Source organism: Salvelinus fontinalis, chromosome 2 (assembly GCF_029448725.1).
Source record: "Salvelinus fontinalis isolate EN_2023a chromosome 2, ASM2944872v1, whole genome shotgun sequence".
Classification (NCBI taxonomy): Eukaryota; Metazoa; Chordata; class Actinopteri; order Salmoniformes; family Salmonidae; genus Salvelinus; species Salvelinus fontinalis.
Window position 1 is genome coordinate 93252392 of NC_074666.1, and position 19422 is coordinate 93271813.

At 44.7% G+C, this 19422-nt stretch overlaps 1 protein-coding gene across 2 annotated transcripts; it reads right to left on the minus strand.

Moving 5' to 3' along the window:
- Positions 1 to 454: 454 nt before the first annotated feature.
- On the minus strand, positions 455 to 10626 carry LOC129831941 (somatostatin receptor type 5-like). Of its 2 annotated transcripts, none has more exons than XM_055895582.1 (3): positions 9880 to 10626; positions 8409 to 8858; positions 455 to 3431 (listed from the first exon to the last, which is right to left on the minus strand). In XM_055895582.1, exons 1-3 carry the CDS (start codon positions 10624 to 10626, stop codon positions 3348 to 3350), a joined length of 1281 nt encoding a protein of 426 aa, XP_055751557.1. In that variant the 3' UTR covers positions 455 to 3347. The 2 variants fall into 2 exon arrangements, with proteins under 2 accessions (XP_055751557.1, XP_055751566.1); XM_055895591.1 differs by having other exon boundaries at positions 8405 to 8858; positions 9880 to 10583.
- Positions 10627 to 19422: the final 8796 nt, after the last annotated feature.

Consider the following 19422-nt stretch of genomic DNA (forward strand, 5'->3'; position numbering starts at 1 on the left):
TATTTCAAGAAGCGTCAATATAAAACCAACATCTGTAAACCAATTAAAACCCTAAAATAGTATTTGGCTTTTGCCTTAGGTCTTCCTCTCTCCTCTTCTCCACAACGTTACATCTTCCTCTGAGACCTCATAGTCTCATCACTGTTCAAGCCAGAGTATGGAGGCTACAGATTTATCACTAGAGGCAAGCCGGGCTTGACACCACCGCAAGCACCAATGTAATTGCAGGTTTGTTTATTTCCTATTGAATAAACATTTATGGGTGGAAAAAGCAATTCCCCCCACACCTGCGACCTCTTAAGACCCACGGGGCCTGTGTCGGACAATACCGCAGTTATAACTAATCCCGCTATAACGTTGACCTCATTGAGATAAGTCTCAAAACATAGCCATTGTTACCAACAGATTTGAAGTAAGACTACACAACAAAGCTTGTCAACACACATGAGCTTTATTCAACGGTCCATGTAATGACTAGCTAACGTACAGAGGAAGATTTGAGAACAGACCTTCCAATAACCTGCTGCTCTCATTCTGTCCTTTCCCCTGACATTGAGGGGTGGAAAACATGCCAGTCAAACAGTTAGGTGTAGCCTAGGGCCTAGCGGTTTAATGGGGAGCTTGTTGTTTTCACCCGTACACCTGCAGTAGTAAGCCACTGGGACACGTTGCCTGTAAACACACTGGAGATAGGGGTGAAGAGGAAGAGAAAGAGAAAGAGAAAGCACCAAGGACGGTTGGTGAGAGGGAGGGATCATGGAGATGAAAGAAGGGCACATAGAGAGAAAGAAAGAAAGACAGAGAGAGACAGAGACAGCGGGAGCGACATCCATCCAAAGAGCATGCATATTAGCCTGGTCGCAGTATCTGTTCAGCTTTTACATTCCACTCCTTGCCACTCCTGTCGTTTTCCAAAGGAGTGGAATGTTAGCTAAAAAGACTGGTACTCAGACTACATGCATATTGATCGAACCAATTGTCTTTTTGTCATTTTATTAAAACAATAACACTGAAATGAAACATTTTGAACACATGTCCAGATGGTGCACATTAGCAATAATGCTATCTATTATCTAAAATAATTAGTATAAGTAACAGCAACTTCTTTTAAATTTACTTGACCACGCTGTAATACCAGAGTAGAATACACAGATAATAACTTACTGTATAAATCTTGAACGTGTCATACATGACTGTAAGACAGTCAGTGTGGATTGTGTGCTCATTGAAATCAATACAGTTAAAGGTAATCCATAAAATACTGCATGTGTGTACAGCAGATGAATCACTGCGTCGCTGTCTGATGAAAACCTTGTAACTCCATTCTTGCCATTTACATTTGTATTTATTCATTGAAAGCAATGTACTCTGAACATTTAATGACTCTAGGACCAAGAAAATGTATTCAAAATAGCTCCTGAAGTTTCATAATTGTGTGTTCATTAATGGGACAATATGGTAATTTCTTCCATTTCCTGAAAAAAATCTGTTTTGGAGATTAGTGCTTTTCATCAGACAGCGACGACTATGCTGTTGTACGCAGATTGTTCAGTAGGGCATGCAAGGGAAAACATTTCAAAACGGGAAATTAAAATCTGTGTATCTTACTGGACATTAGTCTAGGAGGTAGTCCCTCCCTGTTTCAGTCAGTTTGATTCCGTGTGGTGCCTAAAGAACACGACCCCAGGTAAGGCCGAGCACAACCCCAGGTAAGGCCGAGCACAACTCCAGGTAAGGCCGAGCACAACTCCAGGTAAGGCCGAGCACAACCCCAGGTAAGGCCGAGCACAACCCCAGGTAAGGCCGAACACGACCCCAGGTAAGGCCGAGCACAACCCCAGGTAAGGCCGAGCACAACCCCAGGTAAGGCCGAGCACAACCCCAGGTAAGGCCGAGCACAAGGAAGTTGCACCAGTGCTTCAACCGCCAATAAAAGGTCAAGGGAAAACATTTCAAAACGGGAAATTAAAATCTGTGTATCTTACTGGACATTAGTCTAGGAGGTAGTCCCTCCCTGTTTCAGTCAGTTTGATTCCGTGTGGTGCCTAAAGAACACGACCCCAGGTAAGGCCATTCATCTCAAATAAACACATTCAAATAACCAAAACACTTGGAACAACTACCCAAGTTTATAATAATAATACCCAACAAATAACAATAATTCATCAATAATATGAATAGGATCCTCAGTTATAACATTATGCCATAGATACAGTGAGTACTGTACGCCAGATTCATCTGTTGGATTGACATCATCGTTATCATCATTCTCTCTGTTCGGGGACAGTGTTCGTTTTCCACAATGCAGGTTTCCTCTAGTACCCTTTCATTGGTCATCCCAGCTTGAAATAACTTTGCCCAGAGCAGAAATCATCCATGAGTCCATAGGTGGGCATTATGACCCATTGGGACTTGTTACAGGTGATCATAGTGACAAATGGACAAGGGTCATAGACAGTGTGTGTAGTACATTCCCGTCATGGCCACACCTACATAGTGATGGAATACATACAGAAGGTTCCAAGCTCACAAAGACAACAATCCATCTAAATTCACAACATTTCTGATCAAATCAAATGATCCAGTTCATATAAAGTGAATGGAATACTCTGGTTCATTTTCTAGGGAATTTTAATCTAGAGCAAGCTTTCGCCCATTCACAGTCTAAAAAATAGTCTTTCCATATAGTATATGTAAGGACTCTATAAAGTACATGAAGATAATGCTCTTGATGGTTCCATGACACCAAGCTGGTGCAATGCACAGGCGGTTGGTGACACCTTCATTGAGGAGGACGGGCTTGTGGTAATGGCTGGAGCGGAATCAGTGGAATGGTATAAAATACATTGAACACATAGTTTTCGTGGGTTTGATGTCATTCCATTCGCGCCGTTCCAGCCATTATTATGAGCCGTCCTCCTCTCAGCCCCTTCCAGTGGTGCAATGTGCTGTAAATGTCTGAGGTTTATACTGACAAACAGGAGAGGTGTCATGGCAGAAATCGTTCAGTGTAGTGTCAGAACAGGAAGTGTTCTTTGAAGTCCCATGTATCTCTTCTTCCTGTATCGTCCGAGAGAGGTCATTGGTCAAGAGCTACATGGGTTGACAATGGGAGGGCTCCAGATGATGGATTGTTTGTCGTGATGGAGAGGGAGGCAACTTGGCTCATCAAAGCACAAACTAACCAATCAGGGCTTATCAAAGCGTAGATTCACCAATCAGGGCTCATAAAGCGTAGACAGACCAATCAGGGCTCATCATAGCGTAGACTGACCAATCAGGCCTCATCATAGCGTAGACTGACCAATCAGGCCTCATCATAGCGTAGACTGACCAATCAGGCCTCATCATAGGGTAGACTGATCAATCACTGGGCTCTCTAAGGGCAGAAGCTCCGTCGTCATGTTGCCACAAGTCTCATTTTGAACACACTGCAAAGACAGCAAGAGATACATTTTAGACATTACAAACAACGACCATTACAAACAACGACTATCATGGCTTGCAAAGCTTATGACATACACCCCCCCATCCCCGTCCGTCCATCCGTCCCCCCTCGCCTGACCCCCCCCCGTCCGTCCGTCAGTCACGATTTGTTTTTCATCTTCAAACTGTAAAAGAGACGATAAATCTCTTTTAAGATATAATAGAAAAGAGGACATCTCTCTGAGCATCTTCTGTCTGATATGTCACACAGAGCTGCTTTGATGATTTATTGGGTATTCTCACATTATGGCATCAAAGAAACACATTCACACTAACAGGGAGTACTAGACAAAGACACAGCTCTCAGATGGAGTCTAGTCACTCCATGGAGATCACCAAAAATCTATTCACACACGCACAAACAAGTAAAGCTTTATGTTTTATTAGTCTTATGTACAGGACGCACATGGTTTACATCATCCAACGAAATGCTTACTTGCAGGTTCCTTCTTGACAACGCAACAACAGAAAGACATAATAAAAGATAAGAATTCAAATATAAAGTAAATGGCTCAGTAGAATATAATTTTTCTTTTTGCATAAGTATAATATAGGAAGGCACAGTTTATAGTCCAATATTTACATGTGTTTGGGGAAGGGGCGATTGGTGGGCAAGTGTTTAAATTGTGCAATATTTGACAATGATAATAGGAGTCTGGTAGCAGCAGTTGTGATGTGTGTGTAGCATGAATGTGTGTGTGTGTGTGTGTGTGTGTGTGTGTGTGTGTGTGTGTGTGTGTGTGTGTGTGTGTGTGTGTGTGTGTGTGTGTGTGTGTGTGTGTGTGTGTGTGTGTGGATGACTGCATATCTGTGAGGTTGTGTGAGTGAGTAAGTGAGTGGTGCTAAGGTGTGCAGAGTCAGTGGAGGTGGTCAGACCAGTTGTTCAGCAGTCTGATGGCTTGTAGATAGAAACTGTCTCTGAGTCTGTTGCTATCAGACCTCATGCTCCGATACCATCTGCCCGACGGTAAAGGAGTGGCTGGGGTGTGTTTGATCCTTGATAATGCTGCCGCCCGCCCCCAGGCAACGTTTTGAGTAGATGTCCTGGATGGGTGGGAACTGCAAATTAATTACTTAAAAATCATACAATGTGATTTTCTGGATTTTTGTTTTAGATTCCGTCTCTCACAGTTGAACTGTACCTATGATAAAAATTACAGACCTCTACATGCTTTGTAAGTGGGAAAACCTGCAGAATTGGCAGTGTATCAAATATTTGTTCTCCCCACTGTATATCCATCTGGCCCTGCCTTTCTAAAGTCTTCAAAAGACAAGTTAATAAACAGATCACTGACCATTTCGAATCCCACCGTACCTTCTCTACTGTGCAATCCAATTTCCGAGCTGGTCATGGGTGCACCTCAGCCACGCTCAAGGTAATAAACGATATCATAAACGCCATCGATAAAAGACAGTACTGTGCAGCCGTCTTCATCGACCTGGCCAAGGCTTTCGACTCTGTCAATCACTGTATTCTTATCGGCAGACTCAACAGCCCTGGTTTCTCAAATGACTGCCTCGCCTGGTTCACCAACTACTTCTCAGACAGAGTTCAGTGTGTCAAATCGGAGGGCCTGTTGTCCAGACCTCTGGCAGTCTCTATGGGGGTGCCACAGGGTTCAATTCTCAATTCTGGTGATTCTCTGATCCACCTCTAGGCAGACGACACCATTCTGTATATTTCTGGCCCTTCTTTGGACACTGTGCTTACTAACCTCCAGACGGCCTTCAATGCCATACAACTCTCCTTCCGTTGCCTCCAGCTGCTCTTAAATGTAAGTAAAACTAAATGCATGCTCTTCAACCGATCGCTGCCCACACCTGCCCGCCCGTCCAGCATCACTACTCTGGACGGTTCTGATATGTGGACAACTACAAATACCTAGGTGTCTGGTTAGACTGTAACCTCTCCTTCCAGACTCACATTAAACATCTCCAATCCAAAATTAAATCTAGAATTGGCTTCCTATTTCGCAACAAAGCATCCTTCACTCATGATGCCAAACATACCCTCGTAAAACTGACTATCCTACCGATCCTTGACTTTGGCGATGTCATTTACAAAATAGCCTCCAACACTCTACTCAGCAAATTGGATGCAGTCTATCACAGTACCATCCGTTTTGTCACCAAGGCCCCATATACTACCCACCACTGCGACCTGTATGCTCTCATTGGCTGGCCCTCGCCTCATATTCGTCGCCAAACCCACTGGCTCCAGGTCCCCTATAAGTCTCTGCTAGGTAAAGCCCCGCCTTATCGCAGTTCACTGGTCACCATAGCAGCACCCACCTGTATCACGCGCTCCAGCAGGTATATTTCAGTGGTCACCCCCAAAGCCAATTCCTCCTTCGGCCGCCTTTCCTTCCAATTCTCTGTTGCCAATGACTGGAACGAACTGCAAAAATCACTGAAGCTGGAGACTCATATCTCCCTCACTAACTTTAAGCACCAGCCGTCAGAGCAGCTCACAGATCACTGCACCTGTACATAGCCCATCTGTAACTAGCCCATCCAACTACGTCATCCCCATACTGTTATATATTTTATTTATTTTGCTCCTTTGCACCCCAGTATCTTTACTTGCACACTCATCTTCTGCACATCTATCACTCCAGTGTTTAATTGCTATGTTGTAATTATTTCGCCACTATGGCCTATTTATTGCCTTACCTCCCTTATCCTACCTCATTTGCACACACTGTATATAGACTTTTTCTATTGTATTATTGACTGTATGTTTGCTTATTCCATGTGCAACTCTGTGTTGTTGTTTGTTGTCTACTTTGCTTTATCTTTGCCAGGTCACAGTTGTAAATGAGAACTTGTTCTCAACTAGCCTACCTGGTTAAATAAAGGTTAAATAAATAAAATAAAATATATATAATTGTAATGGTTTAGCAGATAAAAAAAAAGAAGATCAGTCTTTACATGGCTAAAAGAAAAGGAATATAACATATACTGTTTACAGGAAACTCACTCTACATCCTTAGATGAAGTTGTGTGGAAAAAGGAATGGGGTGGTGAAATACTTTTCTGTCATGGACAAAGGAACTCAAAAGGTGTGATGATATAAATTAACAGAAATTTAGATCTAAATGTGCAAATAGTCAGGAATGATTCACATGGAAGGTGGATCCTTTTGAATATCTCAATGGACCGTAAAGGTAATCACTCTACAAACTATCATCACCGTGCTCCTAAGGAAATCACACATATTATGGACGCATTAGAAATAGTGGATATTTGGAGACTAAAAACAATCGGACCTAGTGAGATATACATGGAGGAGACTTAATCAAGCTAGTCGTCTTGACTACTTTCTTGTCTCTTTCTCTCTTGCAAAAAAGTTTTAATAGGAAACAGAATGTGATCGGATCATCATCTAATTGGCATTCACATAACTCTTATATATTTTCCACGTGGACAGGGATATTGGAAATTTAATCAAAGTTTACGGGAGGACAATGTATTTTTAACTAAGACAAAATCATTTATAACAGAATTTTTCTAGTATAGTATAGGTTCAGCAAATCCCCTTATTGTTTGGGATACCTTTAAATGTACCTTCAGGGGTCATTCAATTCAATATTCATCAATAATAAAAAGCAGTTTCTGGCTAAAGAGACAAGACTAACAAAGGAAATACATGAACTAATAGTACAGATAGATATTAATAAAAATGATACTACAGAGATACAACATAAGTAATAGGAAAACAAAAAGAACTTGAGGAACTTATTCAAGAACGATCTAATGTAATCTATTACAAATATAAAGCAAACTGGATGGAATATGGAGAAAAATGCACAAAATTCTTCCTGAATCTCCAATACAGGAACACTAACAAAAACTATTTGCAGAAACTCGTTACTGAAGACGGAGTCATCTATGATTCTCCGAATGGTATTTTAAAAGAGGAAGCTAATTATTTTAGGCAGATGTTCTCTTTTCCGTCTCATCCTCTCCCACTGAATGAAGATTACAGTAAGGAATTCTTTCCAAATAATATAAAAAATAGAAAATTAACAAATGTACAGAAAGATCAGTGTGAAGGCCAAATTACAGAGGAAGAACTTTTTGACGCTATTAAATCCTTTCAGTCTGAAAAAACCCCAGGGCTTGATGGCATACCGGTAGAGGTATATCAAGCCTTTTTTTAAATACTAAAAGTGCCTTTGTTAGATTGTTTTAACTACTCCTATAGAAATGGTAGTCTGTCAGGCACTCAACAGGAAGGTCTGATTTCTCTATTATTAAAACAAGAGCCAGATGGCAAATATAAAGACCCAGTCTATCTAAAAAACTGGAGGCCCCTTACACTTCAATGTTGTGATGCAAAAAAACTAGCGAAATGCATAGCACTCAGAACTTTAAAAAAATGAAATACGCTGGAGGCGTCAACCGTAGAGGAGAAATCAGTGGTACCCATTTACAGTACTAGCGGATGTAACTAACTATCAGCACACAGTACACTGGATCCCCTCAGCGTCGAAGCTTCTGATCAGGAGGATTTACTATGTTAGGCTTCCAGAGTGATTTTTCAGCTCCTCTCGCCCTCTATGCTGTAAAGCAGTTGTGGGCCAAGGAGAAGGGTAAACGCCCTGTGTAGTAAGTGCTTATTAATCTATTCTACTTGTTAAGATGCTCTGCAGGTGAAAAAACAATCAAGTACTATCATTTAGATAAATATAAATTACATATAAATTGGCTGTGAATCTAGTTATATTGTATGCTGCGGTTGACTACCAATGAATGAAACTGACAGCCTTCAAGATTATCTTTGGCAGACTGACCAAAATAATTGATACCTGACAGCCATTCACAGTTCTTGGGTAGAATATTGACCCATAGAATTAGTAGTCCACCCATCACAGAACGAATGTCCGTTCTAGTCGTTTTATTTCTATACATTTACCTACTTGGTTGTTCTGCATGTGTCCATTGTTGAAGTCCATGATCCGGGGGGTGAAGAGCGGGTCATGCTGCTGCGTCGTCTCCACCCTCTCCAGCCTAGGGGATATGGGACGTCCCCCTCCGCTCCCCATGTCTCCTCCGTCCCCCACCCCAACCCCGTTCGCCTTGTGGAGACACAGGACCTTCCTGAAGCTCTGCTTGAAGTTGTCAGACAGGAAGCCGTAGAGGAGCGGGTTGGCACAGGAGTTGACGTAGGTCATGATGACCAGGAAGAAGTAGACGCCGGCGGTGACACTGTTCTCTGGTATGATGAAGACGAGGTTGACTATGTTGGTGGTGAAGAAGGGCAGCCAGCAGATGACGAAGACCACCACGATGATGACCACCATGCGGGTGACTTTGCGTTCGGAGCGCCGCCGCCTGGTCAGGCCCGCCCTGGCCCCGGCAGACTTGACCTGTAATGAATGGGAGGTTTTGGTCTGTGACTTTGTGAAGGAATACCTTTCGACATGGACACCTTTGATGATCACTATATTGAGAGGTTTTATAGTGGTTTGGAGAGATTTTAGGCCCAGGCCTGGGTCTAAGGCACTGGTCCATTGGGTTTGGAAATAGAAACAAACCTAAGAACCATTAGAATTCAGTTTGGGACAGTGGGAAGAAGGGATTAAGGACTCAAATGGAATGGGGCCTCAAACAAATGGATTGGGGCCTCAAACAAATGGAATGGGGCCTCAAACAAATGGAATGGGGTCTCAAACAAATGGAATGGGGTCTCAAACAAATGGATTGGGGCCTCAAACAAATGGAAGGCGACCTCAAACAAATGGAATAGGGTCTCAAACAAATGGACTGGATCCACAAACAAATGCAATGGGATCTCAAACAAATGGAATGGGGTCTCAAACAAATGGAATGGGGTCTCAAACAAATGGAATGGGGTCTCAAACAAATGGAAAGAGGTCTCAAACAAATGGAAAGAGGTCTCAAACAAATGGAATGGGGTCTCAAACAAATGGAATGGGGTCTCAAACAAATGGAATGGGGTCTCAAACAAATGGAATGGGGTCTCAAACAAATGGACTGGATCCTCAAACAAATGGAATGGGGTCTCAAACAAATGGACTGGATCCTCAAACAAATGGATTGGGGTCTCAAACAAATGGAATGGGGTCTCAAACAAATGGACTGGATCCTCAAACAAATGGAATGGGGTCTCAAACAAATGGACTGGATCCTCAAACAAATGAAATGGGGTCTCAAACAAATGGACTGGATCCTCAAACAAATGGATTGGGGTCTCAAACAAATGGAATGGGGTCTCAAACAAATGGAATGAGGTCTCAAACAAATGGACTGGATCCTCAAACAAATGGAATGGGGTCTCAAACAAATGGAAGGGGCCTTAAACAATGAACAAACAATGAACAACATAAGACTAAAGAGGATGTGGGTTATAGTACAACCCAACTATACCTTGATGATGATGAGCAGGTAGCAGAGGCAGATGATCAGCAGGGGGCCGAAGAAGCCCAAGATGGCCGTGTAGAGGATGAAGACCGTTGACCACAGCTCCTGGGGATCAGGCCAGCTCATGTTGCACGAGTTGAAGCGGTCCTGAACATCTGAGTAGATGGTGACCGGCAGCACCACCACGAACGACACCACCCACACCAGCCCGTTGATGATCTTAGCCACCTTCGGCTGCCGCCACTTGATGCTCCGAATGGGGTGCACCACGGCCAGGTAGCGGTCAATGCTCATCACGGTCAAGCAGAAGGTGCTGGTGAACTGGTTGATGGAGTCTACCGTCATGACCACGCGGCACAGAAACTGCCCGAACGGCCAATAAGAGAGCACGTTCTGGGTGGTCAGGAAGGGAAGTCCTAAGATGTACAATTCATCTGCCAGAGCTAAGTTCAGAAGGTACATGTTGGTGACAGTCTTCATCTTGGCATAGCGCAGGACCACGTAGATGGCCAGCGTGTTTCCCAGGAGGCCCACCATGAATACAGTCATAGAGATTACTGCGGTGATAACGGTGCTGCTGTCCTGGAAGGGAGCGCTCTCGCCGGACTCGTTCATGAAGAGGTTGGTGACTGTGGAGTAGCCCCTGGAGGAGGAGGAGAGGTTGAAATCCCCTGGGATGGAGGTGCAGTCTTGGGGATTCATAGCGGGGGGGTGGGGATGGAGGTCAGGGAGATGAATCAGGAAATGGCCCATAAGGCTGAAAATAAAAATAGAACTGTCAGTTATTGAGGATGGAAAATAGACATTCTAGTAGCCTAAAGTAATGGACAATTTGAAAAGAACAGAATAGATGAAGAATATAGAATAAATTAGAATAGAATTGAACATCATTATTCATTCTGACATTTGTCTATGAAAACCATCTTATGGATGATGGGTTGAGTGATGTTTCAATGTTTTTGTTATGTAAGAGTGTGTTATTTCACCTTTTCCACTATACTGCTTCACCACTCCACTTTGTTCACCCACAACAGCACATGAACATTCTCTGGGCAGGGGGCCCATATTGACACTGTTCACTGTGTACTTCATCAGAAAAACAGCACATTTCCATGGACTACCTCAGGCAGGCATACATCCATGCACTTCTTCCACGTATTCCCCATGCCGCTTTACTACAAAGCAGTCACCCTGCCACTGACTTGGTAAATAGCTGAAGGATGGGGCTGGAGAAATGTAACCAAAGTTGTCACCCTGCCACTGACTTGGTAAATAGCTGAAGGATGGGGCTGGAGAAATGTAACAAAAGTTGTCACCCTGCCACTGACTTGGTAAATAGCTAAAGGATGGGGCTGGAGAAATGTAACCACTCTGAAGTTCATAGACAGAGATATGGATGCGAGGACTGACCATCCAAGATATCCAAATTATACTTTTAACCATGTCTTGAGGCTATACAGTGTTTGTTTACAATTGCATTGTTTACAAACAAAGGGGTAAAACATGGTTATATTTGGGTTCTGATGGGGTTAGACAGTGGAACTAAACTCTTATACTCTTCAATGGGTTTATATTATGAATTCGAAGTCCAAAAATGGACGTAACAATCGCAGATTGCCCCTACTTTAGGTTAAGACAGAAATGGACAAACAGGTTCCAATCAGCACAATTTTAGTAGGCTGGCTAGTCTATCAGTGGCGTGCAAGTCCTGGACAACACTGGGTGTATCTGATTGAAGACTCGCTCAAGGCTAGGTCAAGGGTTGACATTTTATTGTTCAAGATGGGTCAGTGTTTCTGAGTAAACCCCTAGCCCTAGCACCTGAAACCTGTTGCGCCAATAAGTGGTCTGATGTGGGGATTCATTGAACCGCAATCCAAAACATTGGAATGACGTCCATTCAACAGCCTAGTGTTGTGACTGTAAACATCTGCATGTGGCATGGAGGCAAAGTTGCATAAATCGGTTTGACATTTCTGTCAATCTAAATCAAAACTATTTTAAAGACATAAGCGCAAAATCATGACAGTTTCTATTTTCACTCATGAAAAATTGCACTTTCCAGTGGCCAAAAGTTGGTTATATAATATTCTAATTTATACAGAAAATAAAGAAAACATAACATGACTTGGTTAATAACTCATGTTTGTGTCATTTACAGAGGCAACCCACAGGTACTACATCCATTTTTGGACCGTTAAATGATTGATATATAGCCGTTGATTCTTGAATAATATACTTTATCAATGCCTCATGAGCTTAGTTCAACTGTAGGAACCCATCAGAAGCCAAAATATAAGCTTGTTTTACTCCAATGTTTGTAAACAAAGTCAATGTAAACAACCACTATAGCTTTAAAACATGGTAAAACTATCATTTCAATCTCATGGATGGTAAGTCCTTGCATCCATAGCTTTGTCTATGAATTTGTGAGTGGTTATATTACTCAAGTTCCACCCCTCAGCTGATTACCAAAACAAGTGGCCACTGCTTTTTTGTAATCAAGTCATGTTATGTTTTCTTTATTTTCTGTATAAATTAGAATATTATATAACAAACTTTTGGCCACTGGAAAGTGCAATTTTTCATGAGTGAAAATAGAAACTGTCATGGTCACTGCTTTGTAATATTTTGAAATTAATACCTAGGTGTCTGGTTAGGCTGTAAACTCTCCTTCCAGACTCACATTAAGCATCTCCAATCCAAAATGAAATCTAGAATCGGCTTCCTATTTCGCAACAAAGCCTCCTTCACTCATGATGCCAAACATACCCTCGTAAAACTAACTATCCTACCAATCCTTGACTTCGGCGATGTCATTTACAAAATAGCCTCCTACACTCTACTCAGCAAATTGGATGCAGTCTATCACAGTGCCATCCGTTTTGTCACCAAAGCCCCATATACTACCCACCACTGCGACCTGTATGGTCTCGTTGGCTGGCCCTCGCTTCATATTAGTCCACTGGCTCCAGGTCATCTACAAGTCTCTGCTAGGTAAAGCCCCGCCTTATCTCAGCTCACTGATCACCATAGCAGCACCCACCCGTAGCACGTGCTCCAGCAGGTATATTTCACTGGTCACCCCCAAAGCCAATTCCTCCTTCGTCCGCCTTTCCTTCCAGTTCTCTGCTGCCAATGACTGGAACGATTTGCAAAAATCCCTGAAGCTGGAGACTCATATCTCCCTCACTATCTTGGCCAGGTCGCAGTTGTAAATGACAACTTGTTCTCAACTAGCCTACCTGGTTAAATAAAGGGGAAATAAAAATTTAAAAAATTTAAAAGTTGGCTGGATGTCCTTTGGGTGGTGGACTATTCTTGATACACACGGCAAACAGTTGAGCATGAAAAACTCAGCAGAGTGGCAGTTCTTGACACACTCAAACCGGTGCACCTGGCATCTACTACCATACCCCGTTCAAAGACACTTCAATCTTTTTTCTTGTCCATTCAACCTCTGAATGGCACATATACGCAATCCATGTCTCAATTGTCTCAAGGCTTGAACATCCTTCTTTAACTTGTCTCCTTCCCTTCATCTAAACTTATTGAAGTGGATTTAACAAGTGACATCAATAAAGGATCATAGCTTTCACCTTGATTCACCTGGTCAGTCTATGTCATGGAAAGAGCAGGTGTTCCTAATGTTTTGTACACTCAGTGTATATATATATATATATATATATATATATATATATATATATATATATATATGAAGGCTATCTGTCTGTTGTAACGGATATTGCCATTGCACAAGCAAGACGCAGTCTACACATTGCATTGGGGAAAAACAGCGTTTTTTGTGATGATGTCATCTTTATAGTTATGCTGCCATGTAGCCAGCTGCTAAAAAAAGAACCCTGTCTCCCTATAGCCAATGCTTGCACATCGAATTGCTACTTACTGCCTGTCTGTGGCTTGCTTGTTGATATGCTGTGTACATCTAGCTTGCCTAAATAGCTGCATGTTTGCCAACTCCCCTCCTGAAAAAAGAACATGAAATTGCTAGACTGCCTGTTGTGTCGTTCTCATGTTTGCTTTGATTACTGTTACAACAGACAATGAACTAATTTTGTTTGAACAAGCGGAAGCGGAGTCACGAAATGAGTGAGCACTAAGGCAACAGCTGAAAGGACTCGATCCTGCACATGCGCAAAAATCTCAGTATCTTTAGCGTAGCCACTCTGTATAATTTTATGTTTTTAAAATCTTAAAGTGGTTTTAATATTTGTAGCTGAAATGGTTAAAGTTTATTAGCATTATGTCTATATACATAGAGTATACCAAACATTAGGAACACCTTCCTAATATTGAGTTGCACCCCCCAACAGTTGGGGTTGGCTTGATGTCCTTTGGGTGGTGGACCATTCTTGGATACACACGGGAAAATGTTGAGCATGAAATACCCAGCAGCGTGGCAGTTCTTGACACAAACCGGTGCTCCTGGCACCTACTACCATACCCCATTCAAAGGCACTTCAATCTTTTGTCTTTCCCATCACACTCTGAATGGTACACATACACAATACATGTCTCAATTGACTCAAGGCTTAAAAATCCTTCTTTAACCTGTCTCCTCCACTTCATCTACACTGATTGAAGTGGATTTAACAAGTGACATCAATAAACAATCATAGCTTTCACCTCGATTCAGCTGGTCATGGAAAGTGCTTGTTTTCCTAATGTTTTGTCATTATAGTCTATATTATGTCATTATAGTTTCTAAAGGTTTTAGAGAACTTGAAGTTAGGACAGCCTAAGCATCTTAAAGTTGGTCTTGTAGACAAGGAGCAGGACCGTTTTGAATAGCTACCACCTTATTCTTATGCTTCCCATTCAAACCCATGTTAATTTATGCAAATGTTAAATGGTTATAAATCCAAAAAGTATAAATAGTATCAACAAGCCATCTAAGTTGAGTCAGTCTGCACATTTCAACACTGGTTTGAAGTCCATAGCTTTAGAACCATGAAAATGAAAATGTCATTGTGTACAGGTCCTAAACTAAAACATCATGACAAACACTACCTAGTGCATCTCCTTAGACCCAGATGTATCTCTGAGCAGTGTGTGTTGTGTGTCTGTATGATTATTGTGGCATCAGTAGACTCTGAAACATCAGAAACCTGTCCACTCGTCTAAGACTACACTAGTCCCCCAAACAAGCATATGTTGTAAGCCATCCATGCAAGTACATTACATGAAATATTTTTTCCTTTCTTCTCTTAGATGCAGAAACAAACATTCTGAGCCAAAGCTAGAGTTAGATTTGTAAGTGCTGCAAAAATGCAACATTGGGCTTAAAGGGTTGCCAAACTGAGACATAGAACCACATTCATATATGATAGACAAGTTAGAGAGATTGTTTACCTTCCAACATCAAAATAACTCAAATGTATATATTTCAACAACAACAAAAAAGTGGTGGTTTATGAGGTCAGAATACTGCCATTACGTCCATTCATTTGACGTTAAAGAAGTAAGGTCAAATTGGGATTTAGGAGGTGCCTAAGCCTCCTGACAACAATACTGACAGCAGCACTTCATACTACAGGTCATGGGGGACCTACACTTTTTGGGGAGAAAGTCGGTAACTGTGAGAAAGTCAGTTCTGGTAACTTTTTAAAAGGGCAGTCTACTACAAAATGAATGAAAATAAAATGCGGACATTTAAAATATACTTTCCCCCTCCAGAAATGAGCCCAATAACATATTGGACAATACTATTAGGCAGGGGTTATCATTATCACCTGATGTAGCCCATATGATGCAGCATAGTGTCTATAAATAATTAGGCTGAGGGTTACCCATCTGCATTTACCCCATTTGGCTAATCATTAGCTAGATCACAAACTCTAAAGTATAACATTAGGCTATCTTGTTAACATTAATGACTTGAATGTCCCCCCCCCCCCAAAAAAAGAACATTCCATTGGCACGCAGCCAATGGACTAAATGTTCAAATCCTGTTGCTGCAGGATTATTTTGCTGTGACAATACAGGTGAAATGAAGATCCTACATCTGTATTAACACTAGAAAGACAAGTGATCCTGCTCTTTGAACAGTGACCATCAAAACTGCTTTCAAAGGTGTGTTTCCTGCGACTGCATTAAGAATGTTGTACAGTGCTGTCACGATCGTGTGGCGGATTGACGGACCAAAATGCAGCAGTTGGAAAATAAGCCATCTTCTTTTATTAACACCACGAAGATGAACACGACACAAAACTTTATACAAACTAACAAAAACAACAAAACGACCGTGAAGCTACAAACGTTGTGCACATACATACAGGCTACAAACGTTCTACATAGACAATTACCCACAACCAATGAGAGCCTATGGCTACCCTAAATAAGGCTCCCAATCAGAGACAACCGAAATCAGCTGTCTCTAATTGGGAACTCATTCAGGTAACCATAGACTCTCCTAGATAACTAACCACCATAGACAATGCTAGACATCTACACTCAACACAAAACCATATACTACACCCATTAACCCCTTTACCAAATAAACACCCAAAAACAACAAAACATAAACATTCCCCATGTCACACCCTGACCTAACTAAAATAATAAAGAAAACAAAGAATAATAAGGCCAGGGCGTGACATAACCCCCCCCTTGAGGCGCGAACTCCGGGCGCACCATACACAGTCTAGGGGAGGGTCTGGGTGGGCTCCCCTCCACGGTGGCGGCTCCGGCTCTGGTCGTAGTCCCCTCGTCACCACAGTACCTAACCACCTCCTAGGCTTTCTCCAAACGACCCCCCTCCACATTAACCCCATTGCATTAAGGGGCAGTTCCGGACTAAAGGACAGCTCCGGACTAAGGGCCAGTACCAGGGTAAGGGACAGTACCAGGGTAAGGGGCAGCACCAGGGTAAGGGGCAGCACCAGGGTAAGGGGCAGCACCAGGGTAAGGGGCAGCACCAGGGTAAGGGGCAGCACCAGGGTAAGGGGCAGCACCAGGGTAAGGGGCAGCTCCGGACTGAGGGACTGCAGCTCCGGACTGAGGGACTGCAGCTCCGGACTGAGGGACTGCAGCTCCGAACTGAGGGACGGCCCATGGCTGGCTGACGGATCTGGCTGCTCATGGCTGGCTGACGGATCTGGCTGCTCATGGCTGGCTGACGGATCTGGCTGCTCATGGCTGGCTGACGGATCTGGCTGCTCATGGCTGGCTGACGGATCTGGCTGCTCATGGCTGGCTGACGGATCTGGCTGCTCATGGCTGGCTGACGGATCTGGCTGCTCATGGCTGGCTGACGGATCTGGCTGCTCATGGCTGGCTGACGGATCTGGCTGCTCATGGCTAGCTGACGGATCTGGCTGCTCATGGCTGGCTGACGGATCTGGCTGCTCATGGCTGGCTGACGGATCTGGCTGCTCATGGCTGGCTGACGGATCTGGCTGCTCATGGCTGGCTGACGGATCTGGCTGCTCATGGCTGGCTGACGGATCTGGCTGCTCATGGCTGGCTGACGGATCTGGCTGCTCATGGCTGGCTGACGGATCTGGCTGCTCATGGCTGGCTGACGGATCTGGCTGCTCATGGCTGGCTGACGGATCTGGCTGCTCATGGCTGGCTGACGGATCTGGCTGCTCATGGCTGGCTGACGGATCTGGCTGCTCATGGCTGGCTGACGGATCTGGCTGCTCATGGCTGGCTGACGGATCTGGCTGCTCATGGCTGGCTGACGGATCTGGCTGCTCATGGCTGGCTGACGGATCTGGCTGCTCATGGCTGGCTGACGGATCTGGCTGCTCATGGCTGGCTGACGGATCTGGCTGCTCATGGCTGGCTGACGGATCTGGCTGCTCATGGCTGGCTGACGGATCTGGCTGCTCATGGCTGGCTGACGGATCTGGCTGCTCATGGCTGGCTGACGGATCTGGCTGCTCATGGCTGGCTGACGGATCTGGCTGCTCCTGGCTGGTTGGCGGCTCTGGCTGCTCCTGGCTGGTTGGCGGCTCTGGCTGCTCCTGGCTGGTTGGCGGCTCTGGCAGATCCTGTCTGGTTGGCGGCTCTGGCAGATCCTGTCTGACGTACGGCTCTAGCGGCTCCTGTCTGGCTGGCGGCTCTAGCGGCTCCTGTCTGGCGGACGGCTCAGTGGGCTCATGGCAGACGGGCGGCTTTGCAGGCTCATGGCAGACGGGCGGCTTTGCAGGCTCATTGCAGACGGATGGCTCAGATGGCGCTGGGGAGACGGATGGCTCAGATGGCGCTGGGGAGACGGATGGCTCAGATGGCGCTGGGGAGACGGGCAGTTCAGTCCTTGCTGTGCAGACGGCAGACTCCTGCCGGCTGAGGCGCACTGTAGGCCTGGTGCGTGGTGCCGGGACTGGTGGCACCGGGCTGGGGACACGCATCTCAGGGCTAGTGCGGGGAGCAGCAACAGGACGCACAGGACTCTGGGGACACACAGGAGGCTTGGTGCGTGGTTTAGACACTGGTGGTAAAGGGCTGGAGACACGCACCATATAGCTAGTGCGTGGAGGAGGCACTGGTGGTACTGGGTTGGGGCGGGGAGGTGGCGCCGGAAATACCGGACCGTGCAGGCGTACTGGCTCCCTTGAACGCCGAGCCTGCCCAACCTTACCTGGTTCTATGCTCCCCGTCGCCTGACCAGTGCGGGGAGGTGGAATAACCCGCACCGGCCTATGTAGGCGAACCGGGGACACCATGCGTAAGGCTGGTGCCATGTACGCCGGCCCGAGGAGACGCACTGGTGACCAGATGCGTTGGGCCGGCTTCATGACATATGGCTCAACGCTCAGTCTAGCCCGGCCGATACGTGGAGCTGAAATGTACCGAACCGGGCTATGCACGCGTACAGGAGACACCGTGCGCTCTACTGCGTAACACGGTGTCTGCCCGTACTCCCGCTCTCCACGGTAAGTACAGGGAGTAGGCGCAGGTTTCCTACCTGACTTCGCCACACTCCCTTTAAGGCCCCCCCCAAGAAATTTTTGGGTTGTACTCACGGGTCTCCAGCCTTGTCTCCGTGCTGCCTCCTCATATCGCCTCCTCTCGGCTTTCGCTGCCTCCAGCTCTTCACGAGAGAGGCGATATTCTCCAGGTTGATCCCAAGGTCCCTTTCCTTCCAATTCGTCCTCCCATCTCCAGAGATCCTGTGTAGGTAGGTCCTGTTGCCGCCTTCCATGCCGCTTGGTCCTAGGGTGGGTAATTCTGTCACGATCGTGTGGCGGATTGACGGACCAAAATGCAGCAGTTGGAAAATAAGCCATCTTCTTTTATTAACACCACGAAGATGAACACGACACAAAACTTTATACAAACTAACAAAAACAACAAAACGACCGTGAAGCTACAAACGTTGTGCACATACATACAGGCTACAAACGTTCTACATAGACAATTACCCACAACCAATGAGAGCCTATGGCTACCCTAAATAAGGCTCCCAATCAGAGACAACCGAAATCAGCTGTCTCTAATTGGGAACTCATTCAGGTAACCATAGACTCTCCTAGATAACTAACCACCATAGACAATGCTAGACATCTACACTCAACACAA

What these genes read in the sequence shown, in the direction of transcription:
- LOC129831941 (XM_055895582.1), bottom strand. Translation starts at nt 10,626, where the DNA reads ATGGGCCATTTCCTGATTCATCTCCCTGACCTCCATCCCCACCCCCCC. An exon ending in ACCTGCTCATCATCATCAAG is followed by an intron (nt 8,859 to 9,879) that starts GTATAGTTGGGT and finishes CATTCATTACAG; the next exon opens with GTCAAGTCTGCCGGGGCCAG. An exon ending in GACACATGCAGAACAACCAA is followed by an intron (nt 3,432 to 8,408) that starts GTAGGTAAATGT and finishes CTGTCTTTGCAG; the next exon opens with TGTGTTCAAAATGAGACTTG.